At 40.6% G+C, this 14903-nt stretch overlaps 1 protein-coding gene across 1 annotated transcript in view; it reads right to left on the bottom strand.

Moving 5' to 3' along the window:
• Window positions 1-2505: 2505 nt before the first annotated feature.
• Window positions 2506-14903, bottom strand: part of LOC126470640 (HEAT repeat-containing protein 5B) — a 504894-nt gene continuing 492496 nt past the window's right edge. The window contains exon 38 of the mRNA XM_050098620.1: window positions 2506-3718. Coding sequence (XP_049954577.1) covers window positions 3542-3718 — 177 coding nt within the window. The 3' untranslated portion in view covers window positions 2506-3541. The remainder of the gene's footprint in view (window positions 3719-14903) is intronic.

Below are 14903 nucleotides of genomic sequence, written 5' to 3' on the forward strand. Positions count from 1 at the left end.
CCTTCTGTAATCTACCTTCTTATCTCATTTTGTCAGCAGCTTGGCAAGTTGTTTTTCACTGCTTACTAAAAGTAAGATGTCATCAGCATATCAGACGTTGTTAATGGTTCTTCCACCAACTGCAATGCCTTTGGTCCAACCATCAAGAGCTTTCTTAATAACATATGTCTGACACAGATGTTGTACTGTTGGGTATATAGGACACAACCCTGTGCAACATCTTTAGACACAGTGAAGTAATCAGGCATGCTAGCACTTGTCTTCACAGCTATATATTGATATAATACACCTTTTCAGTGACAATAGCTACACAGTTTAAAAGCATGGAATATTAACAGGGTTTAAATCTGCTAATAAATGAAATAAACAACTTAAAAAACATGACTCAGTTACTTTAATTTGATTACAAAAACTGCTCTAGGATAGTTAACCATTATTGTACACTTATTTATTGCTGCAAAATCACATTTCATTAACAAAACTCTAAATTTATTTCTAACATCAATTCTGAAGAACAAATATAATTTACTTATTTATTTGTTGGTTTAGGAAGTCATCAAACAGACATTAAAAAACAGAGTATTCTGACACATCGATTGAATACATTAACACAGCTACAAAATATTCTAGGTATCCAGTACTTTACAATTTGCTGTGCACTTTCACCGATATGTATAATAATTACATTAACTACACAGTTGTCTTTTTTTCTGTATTCTTATACAGTTCAGGAAAAATTGAAATTAAGCAACAGACCCAAATCATTCAGCTTTTAGTGAAACTGAGAGGAAGACTAGAGATATCACATTGTTCAATGAACATGTGGAGCAAAATAGTGTATCTCATTACACTATATGGAAACAATGATGGATGTGTTGACAAACGATACCTGTATGTAAATAAGTAACTGAAAGTGAGCAAATCAGTTATGTGTGATGGTGATAAAAGGCAGCACAGAAAGCAACTGCATACAAGACACCCCAATGCCTGAAGTCTGGTTTCACAGACTCCTACAAGAATGATGTTCTCTCTCTGCCAGATTCCCAAGGAACCACTCCCCCTCCCCCCTCATCATAATATCATTCACATCATACCAATCGACAATTTTTCCTGCTATGCCAGTAACAGCTCTACAACACTATTCATCACCATTATGTTGAACTATATACATCAAAAAGCATCAATGTTTAATGTCTCTTGTCTTTTCATTGCATTTTGTGAAGGCTTGTCTTTAACAATTAATTGTAGCATTTTGTATTTGTTGTCAATGCTTACAGAAGCAAACAATACTCATATGGTTTGTTCCTGTAGCACTAATGTATAGCACCTTCTTATAAAGCAACAATGAAAGCTTTATTAATTGTGTCTCATGCAGTCATAAATATGATCTTGATATATTCAACAAAAAGTTTGGAGTAACAGGTGTTGTTGCTGTGGTATACTTTAAGTATTGTCCGCTCTTTAGGTCTTGGAAGTTAATGTATCAGTATTCCTCACACAGTGCAGGAAATTCACACTGTATCAGCTACCAAATGCAAGAATTGAATGTAATTCAAATCAGGAAGACAATGGTGTGTATATACAGCATCTAATTCAAAATTAACGATGATTGAAGGACTGAAAGATGAAATAAAATCCAGTTTTTAATTTCTTATAAGCAATGGCCACAATTTGGCATAATAGTGTAAATTACTCATAAATAGTGTGACAGTGGTGATGATAGAAGTGGTGTGATTTAGCATAGACAGGGTGGAGGTCAGTAAAAACAACAAAAATTGTTAAACAATTTTAGATTACCTGATTTACAGACGTGCATAATGTACTGGGTGGTTATGAAGCAATTTGTGCTTTATGTTGAATCGAACAGTACAAACAGTAAAATTACTGATGGAATGGATGTTAAACTCTTGCTTGTTCACTCCTGAATTCTAAAATGTTTGTAGTAAAATGTGCATTTTTCTCTCATTTTTCTTTTTCCTGCATACAAGTAAAAAATCCTCTTGTGATGGAAAGACTGGTATTATGTTCCTTCTTAATTTGATGTCTGTTGCTATTGTTCATGCCTATATTTACTGTTGTATTTCAGAACCTGGAGAGGTTTTGTGAACACATTCAGGAGAGTTATTCTTTATATGATACAGTTTCTGTCACCATAATATCTTTTAAAATATCATTTCAAACTATTGAAGAGTGTGGTTAGGTGTTTCTGTGTTTAATTTGCCATTTGCTATATGGCCCAATAATGATTTCAACTATCAGCTGAATAGCAGATGTGAAGCAAACCAATTATTTTGGTTTTGTAGCGAATAAACTACTTGACCTAGAGTGTGGAACATGTGATACTGTTTAGTGTTGAAGGAATGACAAAAGTATGACTGGAAAACACATAGGTATTCAATAACTATTGCATTTTCCAAGGAAAGGGGCACTGTTGCAAAAGCAGATTGGAACCTTCACAACGTTTTTTAAAAAATCTGCAGAAATCAAAACAATGATTCACTGTAGTTTTCTTACCAGTTACATTTATCTTGTCTTCCTACATATTGATACATTGTTTAGTTGTTACTTTTATACATTCTTAGAACCTTATCTACACAATATCCGAAACATACAAATATATATCAAACCACCCACCCACACACACACACACACACACACACACACACACACACACACACACACACACACACACACAAATCTAGCTCTCTCTCTCTCTCTCTCTCTCTCTACAATGTCAAACCTTAACGCATTAGCTCAGTCTTAAGTCAGCATTAAAATTACTTCACATTCCTAAGGTAAAACGTAACAGCCCTCTGCCAATACTTTACAGTACCATTTCACAAGTCTCTCTTCTATTTGATGTGCTCAATTTGCACTTACAGATGACTTCAATGATTTCAGATACGGGAATCTGATATGCAAAGCCTTCTGTGGCCCTAGTCTATAATATATTTATTTATAAATATCGTTCATTACTATCATCAAACTTTGTGCGCTGAAACCAGTCAGCTAAACATTTTGCGAGATTGTGGAGGTGCAATCATACTGACTGAAACACAATAAATAACATTTACACTTGGCAACCACCATGTTGTGTATATCAAATAAATGCAGATGAATTCAGAATGCCGTCATTAAATTACTGAAATGCTGGTTTCTTCCTTAAAACAAATCAGGCAGTTATATTTGTTCCTAAAATCAAACATCAATTGAAGAAGATCCTAAAATCAAACATCAATTGAAGAACCAGTAGCAAATCTAAGAAATGGTTTTCCCATCATACCTAGCATTATGGAACCAAAAGGAACCTGTCCACACAGCATGACATAGAAGACTATTAAAAAATTAATTTTCCATTCAGACAGGTGGAATTTGTTTAGAGTTACACTCAAAGAAACTATCCTGAGAAATAGAAGTCATACAATTACACAAACAAACATTCCCCTCCACCCACCCATTCACTTTTTTTTTTTTACTTCCCGAATTTCCCAATCTATCTCATGGCTCTTACAAAACGCACAACAGTTCATTTCTTTTGATACTATGAAGAAAAATTGCTGAAATCAGTTTTAAGTTTTATTGTTGGTGTCTGTGAAGGAAAGGTCTTCGCTGCGGCACTATCAGCTCTCAATTTCTGTTGAGTTTTTTGACTTGACCTTACAGCCGACTCCAGTTTTGAACGTAGTTCAGTTGACTGACTCATTAATGACTTAAACTCCTATTAAAAAGACAGGAAACAAATATTAGAAAAGTTTAAACACAGTTAACTAACAATGACTATTACAAAATAAGATCCTGTACAATAAAATTAGCACACAGAAATATTTCACACATTGTGAAACACTGTAATAATCAGATCATGTTAAACAAATAAACAAACAAATATAACCAAATATTATATTAAGATAGCTAGCCTAAAAAAAAAACACAACAGGTCTGTTTGACCAGCACTTCTAACTGTACAATGGTTTCTGACTAATTGCACACCATAAGTTTCAACTCCCATGCATTTTCAATTGGGTTCATATCAGCAGATACCACAGGTATTCCATTTGACTGATTTCTGCCTCCTGTAGGAAGGTGTTAATATGGTATGCACAGTGTACTGGCATTTGATGTTCTTGAAAGACAAACTCTTTGCCAAAATGTTGACTGTAGGGTTGGACAATAGGGTGAAGGGTCCTGTTCCAAAAATGTACAACTCTCAAGTTACCATAACTAATGATGTATGTACAAAGACTTGCACATGACACCAGCCCAAAACACAACAGACCCAGCTTCCTGCTGATTACATCAGACTTCATCCTGAGATGTGCACTCATTTATGATGATCATCAGTGTTAGACAGATCCTACACTTGTTGTGAAGAGAATCCAATGCCACACATCCAGGTACTACTGAGGTGTTCCCTTGTCCATCTCCTTTACACACCAAAGTGCTGGGCAGTTTGTACTACTGTTTGTAATGACTGCCTACAGGCCAAATGGATCGTGTGGAGAAAGTTGGGTACTGTACGGGTCATCACAGCCCTTCCAGCTGCCTCCACAAAGGCAATGGGCATTTATGTTACACTCTTCTCACGATAAATAGAAACCATAATTTGGAGGTAGCGATAATTAGCTCCTGTTGTTAATAGCAGGCAACCACTATGAGGCAGATCTTCAATATTTTTAACTGACTACAGCAGTTGAATGTTCAGATGATGACTGTGGTGTGACCAATTCAGTGGACAACTACCAGTGTTGACAATCCTTGCCATAAACTGACAATGTGAGCGATGTCTAAGTTTGAAATAACCCTTATAGGTGTGCTGTCACACTTAACAGTGTCTGCACATCTGATTTTGTCCCTTTTCTTGTTCAAATTTGAGATACAATACACTCTGAACTACACAGAGAATACTTGTTCATTTGTATCTCCATAACACAGGTGGTTGTAGATAAAGATAAAAATCAAGATACAAAAGTCAAGTCGCATCTACAATATTTTGCCCAGAATTTGTTGCTCAGCAAAGATTTATAAAAGTAACATAATATGTTCCCTGAATTAAAGGATTCATCTCATTGCTCGAAGTTTCCTAAATTCACTGAAATTATCCATGGTCTAATTTCATTTTTCAGGGAGAAATTTAATGGATTCAGTTACATAACTGTACAAAACACCTGGCAATACCACCACAACTGGTTTATCAGTCAATAAATACCTGATAAGCACAATGCTATTTCCTCTAATAGTACTGGAGCACTTTCTCAAAGTGACTATGGCTAGCGACATGTCTGCAGATCCCTAAGCAGTGATGGGATACCAACCTGAATGTCACCCACCTTACAGCCCGACAACCAGGAGTGATGGTGTGGGGTGCCATTTCACTTTATAGCAGGACCCCTTTGGTTGTCTCTGTGACACCCTAACAGTACAGCAGTACTTCAACAACATTCTATGCCCCGCTTTGTTGCCCTTCGTGGCAAGCCATTCTGGTCTTACATTTCAGCAATATAATGCCTGCTGCACATGCTGAGAGTTTCTACTGCCTATCTTTGTGTTTGCCAATGCCCACCTTGGCTATCAAGTTCACACTTGAAGCATTATGGACAGGACCCTCCAATCAGCTCAGGATTTTGACAATATAACATGCCAATGGTACAGAATCTGGCACAATATCCCACAGGAGAACATCTAAAAACTCTATCAATCACCGCCAAGCCAAATAATTATTTTTATTTTTCTGTATGTGTACATCACATCTATTGATATCCACCTCATTTGGACAATTCCTTAGGCGTGCGTAACTTTTTTTTTTTGTCATAGAGGGTACACTGTGACCCAGGTATGAATCTGTACTTCTCTCAACTACCACATCAAGGAAAGGCTGTTGGCCCTCTTTTTTAAGCTCCATCATGGATTTTAAATTACTATGGATACAGTTTAAATATTCTACAAACTTTAAGTTTTTCCGCTTTATGTACCTGCTCCACAAACGTGTTGACCGTGTACCAATAAAAACACATTGGTTTCAACTCGGCAGTTTCTAGTGCTTTTGCTTCAAATTATTCCATTTATAAGTTTGCCACAAAGGGAATAACGGACTAGCCATCACCACACGACTGATATTTTCACAAAATTTTCTCTTGAAAAGGAAATAAGTTAATGTCAGAAAATGCCTAAAACGTTCTGTAAAATAATCATCAAGCTTTTCTGAAATTACTTCCAAGGAATTAGAAACTGGTAATCTCAAAAAGAGGGAGAGTACATCAAAACTGACCATAATATCCTTACCCTGAAGCTGCAATTAACTGAGGTAATGTACAAAGTCAGCCGAGTTGTGAATGTGATATTCACACTTCCTCACATATTTGCAGAGAAAGCATCTCAGGTATTTTGCCAACTGGTAAATGAGCCAGTAAAACTAACTACGGGTCTTGGAGGAATTCCTCCCATGCATACCCTATGAAGGTTATGTAGCCATGGTGACATTGCTGTTCATTTTCTAAGATCTTTAATGATGTTACATAGCAAGTCTGACTCACTGAGAAGAATCACCATCTCTCTCTTGATTTTATTTGTAGGAACAGCATCTATCTGTCTATAGGCAACATCATTTAAAAGATAGAAAATCATCTTACTGCAGTCCACATGTGACATTAGGACCATCACATTGCCCATGTCCAATGTAACAACACAGATTTCTTAATGTTACTCGTTCTTCCTTGGAGACAATGGATATTAGCATTGGTGCCTAGGTAACTGATCAATCTAGTGGGAGAGAAGCTACAACATGCTCCATCAAGCTGGTGTAATATACTAAGTGGGAATGAAGTTTAGCCAGCTCTTTACCAAGAATCTTCCTGTATCCTCATCCAGATGTTTGTCAGGGAGATTAATTACAGTAGAGCTCCCTGCACCTTGTCTTGACTTTTTGTGCACATGACCAAATTTTTCTCTCTGGCTTGCAGATATTTCCAAATGCATTGATTCTGCTTGTGATCATATTATATTGTCAACCCGTTCCCAAGAATCTGCTGAGTGTGTCGCTGACATGTAGGGGTGAATACGAAAAAGCTCTTTTGAAGTGACATTCAGCACTCATTGGGTGTCACAAATTCTCTCTCATACCAGAGCCAGAGTGGCATGGCATATAATCTTATTTGCCACTGATGTTTTAATATGATGTTTGACTTTGGCACATGCAGGTACATCTTGTTAGAACATCAGCATACTGAGAAGGCAACCTTTCTTCTGGCGGAGCTTATCCAACTTGTGTATGTTACGGAACATTTCCTCCCTGCTGAGTGAAGAGATGTCATTGGTTTCCACAGCGCAATTGATTAATATTGCACTTCTGGGTGTTCTGCCAAGTTGTTTCCACTTTATCCACAATTATTCAACAACTTACCCAGCTATCTTCTTCAGGTGCTGTGATGTGTGCTGTTATGTGTACTCACTGCCTGAATTATGCTGTCCTATAAACTTGGAATTTTACGCAAGGATACTGGTCTCATCGTACTTCATTTTATGGTTATATTCAAGGCAATGATGGTGATAGCTGATTTGCTTGGTTGTTATAGTCAGATGTGTCACTGATGTTCCTTGTATCTCTCTTCAATTCTTATGATAGTCTGCTCCACGTAGGACATACAGCGTTCACATTGCATGCAATGACCACCCAGATAGTCTTTAACATTACTAAGAATACTTTTTATCTTAGTTGAAGGTAGTGAAATACACTGGATGCCACATTTCAGTAGAAGTCTACTGATATTTTTGGTTATTGGACCAGTATAAGGTAACTGACTAATTTTGACTTCTCTTCCCCAGTCAGTCTCGATCTCTTTCTCAGGCATACTGGATTTTGACTGCACTGCCCATTTAATTTGATGATCTGAGAACCCATTCCTTTGTAACACTATTCGTAGGTGTTTTAATTCTTTGGAAAGGCTCTCCCTGTCTGAAAGTGTTCCGAGCACTATTGACCATAGTCTTAAGCACTGAATTGCTTTGTAGTGGATGGTGATAGCTCAAAGCATGGAGATAAGAGGTCAGTACGTGTAAGTTGGAGTCTACACAGTGAGTAAATATAACAACAAAACTTGCAGCACCTGAAAAAGGAAGCCGGTTAGTCATCAAAAAATTTTGCAGAACATTCAGAAACACAGCATTAATCAATTTTGCTGAGAAAACCTGAGAGATTGTATCACTTCACCCTATGGAGGGAAGATGTTTGTTAACATACATAATTTGGATAAGCTCCACAAGAAGAAAGGTCAACTTCTAAATATGCAGAACTTTCTAAAAAGGTGTTGAGATGAAAAAGTTGTACCTATGTAAGCTAAAATCAAACATCATTTTAGGAACACCACCACTGGACTTCAATACAGACACACATAATCCAATGTGGATCTCGCAGGAGAGTAGTAAAGCAAGCTACCACAGGCTGAACATGCAAAGCACTGTATATACAGAACCACTGAATGTGGTGTTTACCTGGGCTGGGCCTTTCAGTTCTTACACTAATTTCAACTACTGCCAACCTGGCTTCACCTCACACCATGCTCTGTCTCCACATGCTTAGCTGTTCACTACTTCAAGCTGGTCACATTTGTGTATTTCTCCAAAGCTCACCTCTATGCGGTGTTCAGACACACTAATCGCCCATAGGTTGACTCGACATCAAGTTTCTTTCACTCTTCTGGGGTTCAGTTCCACATCTTTACAGTCGGGCTACCATCAGAGTTACTTTTAAGTCGAGATTGACAGTTTTCTGGTGTTGCCTTGCACTGTGCAGGTACAAAAATGGTGGCATAGGATGTTCTTACAAATTTGATGTCGTCCTTTTTTTTCATGGCATTAGTGTGTGGCCACCATGCATCTGCCATTTTTGAAATGTTGGCAAGAGCAGTTGCATCTGCAGGAGCAGCAACAAAATCTGAAGGAGGAACAGATACAGATGCAGGAACTGCTCAACAGTATGTGAAATTCCTCTGCATCCATGCTGCAATAGTGGCAGGCCAGGTGGCTGCAGAGAAGCCATCCACACTGCCACCCCCAACACTGGCTTTGAGGAGTCTGCTGAAAGGTGGGAGAATTATCTGTGCCAGTTCTTGCTGCACTGCCATGTAAAGTGTACTGTCGATCCACAGCCTCATTACTGTCCAGCAGTATGAAATCGTGCAAAATTTGATGTCCTCCAGTGAGTCTGCAAAACTTAACTACAGGAGCTCTGTCAGTTGCTCATGCAGTATTTCAGACATCAAACCTATATGGTAGTGGCACAGCTGCAGTTTAACTAGCACCCAAAGTGCCCTGGGCAGTCATATGTGGCCTGGATCCCCGACCTGCAAGGTCTTTCATGCAAGGGTTGGTTTAAATGTCCTTAATGTGCTACTTCATATGTGGACTCACTAATCAGGGACACAATTGTCTGGTTAGCACCTGACCCCAAGGTCCAAACTAAGGCACCGGTGTTGTTCGACCCCTTCTTAGCTGGAGCTGCCCAATTTGCTGAATCCCATCAACTAACGGCAATGGCAATTTTCTGACGATTGGCAGATGGCAAAATTAGATATGCATGGTAAGCAGCTACCGGCGCCTCATGGGCTTGACTAGGCAACTGCACTTTCCTCTGAGCCCCCCCCCCCCCCCATGTGATTATGTCTTTGCCAATTTGAGGATGATGCTGTCGCAGCATTCCCTGCCTTCATCTGTGGCAGTATGCACAAGACAAAGAGTTGTGGACCCCACTTGCAATCTTTTTCACGCTTTTGGCATCATTCTCCTTCTGCATTTGTTTCAACTCTATGCACAAGTTGACAGTCCTGTCCCAATTATCATGTGGTACATGTTAGACAGGATTGCCCATATGTTTCTGGTATGCCAAAAAGTAGGCCATTTGTGATTAGATTCTGACAGTTGGTGAGCCGCAGAACGGTTGTTGGCGGCCTCCTTGTTTCCCCTGGACACAGGGGCTGCCTCTGACACCCCTCAAGCATTATCCCAGTGTATTCCACTAATGCTGCTCATGAATTGGTGACTGACCGAGTTTCAGGTAAATATGGGAGCAACTGTCAGCTTCACTGTCAGTCTAACTAACTTAGAAACATACACGCTCTTGGGTCACTCTTGTGTTGCAACGGACACAATGTTAAGTTATGTCTTATAGTAAAAACAGTGTATTCTTTACTTTTTTTGGAGTGTGGGGGCGGGAGAGATGGTGGCCAATTCTTTGTCTCAGCATATTAAAAGAATGTGGAGTAGCAACTTACATTAACTCACTGTTGGCACAAAATATTTTTCGGTTAAATGCCTTTTCTGCTTTTGGCTTTCAGTACTGGGCAAAGAACATTTAGTGTCTAAATCTGTCCCTTTACAACAAGATACAACCAGCTGTTTGAGAAAACCTTGGGTTGGGCAATAAATTTCAAGGCACACATCTTCCTTAAGCCAAGAGTAATACTTAAATTTTGTCACCACCATCCCATTCCCTTCGCCATGTGTGACGAGGTCAAGGCAGAGTAGCAGCATTGGCAAGACCTCAGCATCATTCCTCCTGTTTCATCAAGTCAGTGGGACACACTGGGGCCACACACATGGTGATGATTCAGAACACAGATGGCACCTTGCTCCTTTGCAACAATTTTAAACAACAGGCAATGTGTCGTGGACTTGTATCCAGCTCCACAGCTGAAGAAGTTGCTGGCATAATTGCCAGTGGGCCAGTATTTTTCTGCATAGCACACCCGCACAGTAGCCATTGGATACCACATCTTGCAGTTTCTTGGTGCTCAAAACCCCCTTTGGGCTTTATCAATTTAATCATCTGTCCTTTGGAATTCCATCTGCACCAGGAATTTATCGACGATATTTGGAGCAGTTGATTCAGAACATTCTCTGGGGCAAAATTGCCCTGGTGGCTTCTGGTTCATGGGCTGCATGCGTGAGGGCATTTACGAAATCTACAGGTGGTTTCCCAATGCCTTCTGGAGAATGGTCTTCACTGCAAATTGGAAAAGGCACTTTTTCCCCCAAAGGGACATTTTTTGGGTCATGTGCTTAGCAAAGATGACCTCTTTTCTACAGATGAGCACAACAAAGCCACCGACAACTTGCAGATGCGTAAGAACCTCAAGGAGCTCCAGTTCCTTTTGGACAAGATTTCTTGTTATGCTAAGTTCATTCCCCAGGTCATGCACACTTGCCATCCTCATAACTGCCTTTGCCAGAAGAGCATCAAATTTGTACGGTCTGTGGATAGCCAATGGGCTATCCAGTCCTTTAAGCACTGTTTGTGCTCTGCTCCCTGTTTGGCTTCTTTTACACCACTTAAATCACTAACCTTGGCAGCTAACATGTCCAAGTATAGCGTAGGTGTGGTCCTGTCACATCAGAACCTAGATAGCACTGAGCAGCCCATCACTTATGCATTGAAGACACTTTTTGTGGTGCAATCTAATCATTTATTGGTGGTAAAAGAATCACTCACTATCATTTTTGGCATAAAAAAGTTTCATGTTTTCTTGTATGGAGTGAAGTGCCTACTCTTCACCAACCACAAGCCACTGGTTTCCTTATTTGGCCCTCATTCCAAGCTCCCAGATAGGACTGCCCACTGACTGCAGGTGAGCACTCTTTCTCAGTGCTATGACATTCATTACCAGTCCACCACCCAGCAGGTGAACTATCATGGTTGCCAGCGGGACCAGATCCAGAGTTCAACTAACAAAAGGCTTTCATTTTGACATTGTATGATACCTTTTAGCAGACACTGCTCAATTTTTCTTTGTTGGTGCTGGAGGTTATGCCCACTATGGCTGCTGCCCTGTTTTATCGGAAAGTAGTTTCACCAGCCTGGACAAGATGGGCCGAGCGTGCTCCTTCAGGAGCAGGGTTGGCATGGCCTATGTTTCTTTTCTCCTACATAATTGCCTCAATGTGATCCAAGGGATCTTCATGTCTGCCATGTATGAGCAAAGCTGTTGAAAAGCTGTCCCTCCATTGTTACATCCTCACATACTCTAGCTGCTGCATGGATCAAACTGGGGCATGTAGGCTTTGGCACAGCATCACACCTACTGGTTGGTGATCAATCATGATCTTGAACATCATGTGCAGGCTTGTATGGATTGTGAACAGAACCAAGCTCCGCCAACTAGTCAGTTTCTCCCTTGGCTGGTCCCACAGCACCCTTGGGAGCGCTTCCACAGCAACTTTGTGGGGCCCTTTTTGGGAAGCACGAAGTTGTTGGTAATGGATGCTTTGTCCTATTTCCTATATGTTGCCAAACTGTTTTCCATGACATCAAGAGCTACTATTCACACATTGTGTATCATTTGCTCTATTAAGGGCTCCCCCTCAGACCCTTGTATCTGGTAACGGCTGGAAATTTGAGTCAGAGAGTTTGAAGATTTTTGAATCCACAATGGCTTCCAGCATCTGACTACCAGCCCCTTTCATCTGGCTTCTAACTAAGAAGTGGAGTGCTTTTTGTGTGAAAATTCAAGACCCAAATGAAAAAGTCTGTGTCTGCATTGTCCCACGATGATGCACTTTCTAGCTTTCTCACCATGTACCAATCAATGCCCATTAACAGGTGCAGTCTGGTAGGACATTTGCATGTGCACAGGCCATGGGATCATATGGATTTGTTGCACCCTGAGTCGCATGCCCTGGACAGTTTACTGTGATTTCATCAGAAGGCTGCTTTTGGGCCCAGTCTTTGAGCTGGTGGCAGCGATGATGGCTCCCAGGTCTAGTGGTGGGCCACGAAGGTCGGAAGTTGTTTGTGAAGGATGTCAATTGGGAACAGCTGACTGGTCATTCCAATCAGTTGCAAGCTTTTGGACTCATGACATAGCCATCTCTGAGCAAGCCGGGCAACGGGTTCGGTCGTGACATATTCCTGGTAGGAGCTCCCAATTCCAGCAATGTGCATACCTGCTGCCATCCCCATTGTGCCCTCTGGCAACCTACTTTTGCCCACAGAAGTGCAAGAGGCAATCATTTCTGAGACTTCCGCTGCAAGGCCCATGGTGTTGGAACCATTGCCTTCCTTTATCTACTCGCCTGTGAATGTGTTCCCGTATGCTCAGTTGACCGACAGCACTATATGAACACAGTTCGAATCAATGTAGTTGAAAATGTCTCCAAGCCACAAAGCAAAACTCAGTCACACAAAAATTCAAGACAATATTCAGAGAGGCATACTATAATTAATCTCCCTGACGAACAACCGAGTGAGGATAAAGTGAAGAGCCTTGCTAAAGAGCTAAATTTCACATTTAGTCCTTAAATCACATCGGCTGTACTTGTGTTTTTCTTTGTGCTCGCCTCTTTGTGGTGTTCAGGCTCTCTGCTTCCCTGTAGTTTGACCTACAGATAAAGTTTCTTTCCCTCTGCTGGGGTTCAGCTCTGGGCTTTGCAGTCAAGCCAGCACCAGCTAGTATACTTACTTTGTTCTGACAGTGGGAGTTTTGTGGCACTGTCATGCCCTGTGCAGATACAAAAATCTTACTAACACACAAGCAGCAAACAAGATTATGTGCTATGCAAGCCAGACTCTAGTACAGGAAAGACTTCATGACATCCAATGAATACTTAATGTCACTGCAAAAGAACTTCTTGAGCTCCATCTTTACATGTTGGCCACACTCTATGCAGATTATTGGGAATCGACCGACAGCACTATATGAACACAGTTCGAATCAATGTAGTTGAAAATGTCTCCAAGCCACAAAGCAAAACTCAGTCACACAAAAATTCAAGACAATATTCAGAGAGGCATACTATAATTAATCTCCCTGACGAACAACCGAGTGAGGATAAAGTGAAGAGCCTTGCTAAAGAGCTAAATTTCACATCTAGTCCTTAAATGTTATGAACAGCAGATTATATTAGCTCTATAGAGCATACTGTAGCTTCTTTCTCACCAGAAGCAGCAGAAGAGGTTCACTGCGAAACCTGTTGACCACTTACCAAGATGCAAATGTTAAGACCCAACATCTCATAAAGAAGAATGAGTAGTGCTGAGAAATATGTGGGAGGTTAAGGCAACTATACTTGTGCCAGCTAAAAAAGGCAATGCTACTGTGCTAATGTCACATGTGAACTACAGTGAGAAGATTCTTGATCAAAAGATGTAGCTACCTACAGACAGATAGATGTCGATCCTACAAATAAAACTGAGAGGAAGATGAATGTTCTTAATGAGTCAGGCTTGACATGTAACATCATTAAGGGTTGTTACACTGGTGCCAGCTGGATGACATCCTTTGTATGGCGTCGTGTCACTGGTCGAATAATCAGCAGGTACAGCAGTTTGGCAAAGCTAATAGTGACAACCACCCCAACACAGCACTGCAGCTGATGGAACTACACTGCCACACTTTCTGTAGATTCCAATCACTCTTCAGACGATATCACATTACAGTGAGTGCCAATGAGCAAGCAGCTTGTCATCTCGACCAGCGGCAGCCAACCACACGAACTGAGCGCATTCATCCACCTGACAGTATAACCAGTGCCACCAGGCCTCTACAGTGGGTCTGCACTCAGTCCACAGTGAGTTCACAGCAAGAGCATGGTCCAACCAGTCCATGGTAAGAGTTCACACTAAAAAGCCAGTGAGCTACCATCCACAGCAATCATCAGAGAGTGGTACCACTCCCAGAGAAGTGAAGCTTCATGGTCTTTCTAAGATACACAAGGAAGCATTCCTCTATGATCCAAAGTCATATGGGCACACAGACATACCAGATGGCAAAATAACAGAGATGCATTCTTCACAAATATGTGGGGAAGCATGAACACCACATTCACAACTCGTTGACTTTGTATGCCATCTGAGTCAATTTCAGCCCAAGGATAGGGATATTATGTTCACATAGTCTCCCTCTTTATGAGAGTTTCACTGC

Source organism: Schistocerca serialis, chromosome 3, assembly GCF_023864345.2.
Source record: "Schistocerca serialis cubense isolate TAMUIC-IGC-003099 chromosome 3, iqSchSeri2.2, whole genome shotgun sequence".
NCBI lineage: Eukaryota > Metazoa > Arthropoda > Insecta > Orthoptera > Acrididae > Schistocerca > Schistocerca serialis.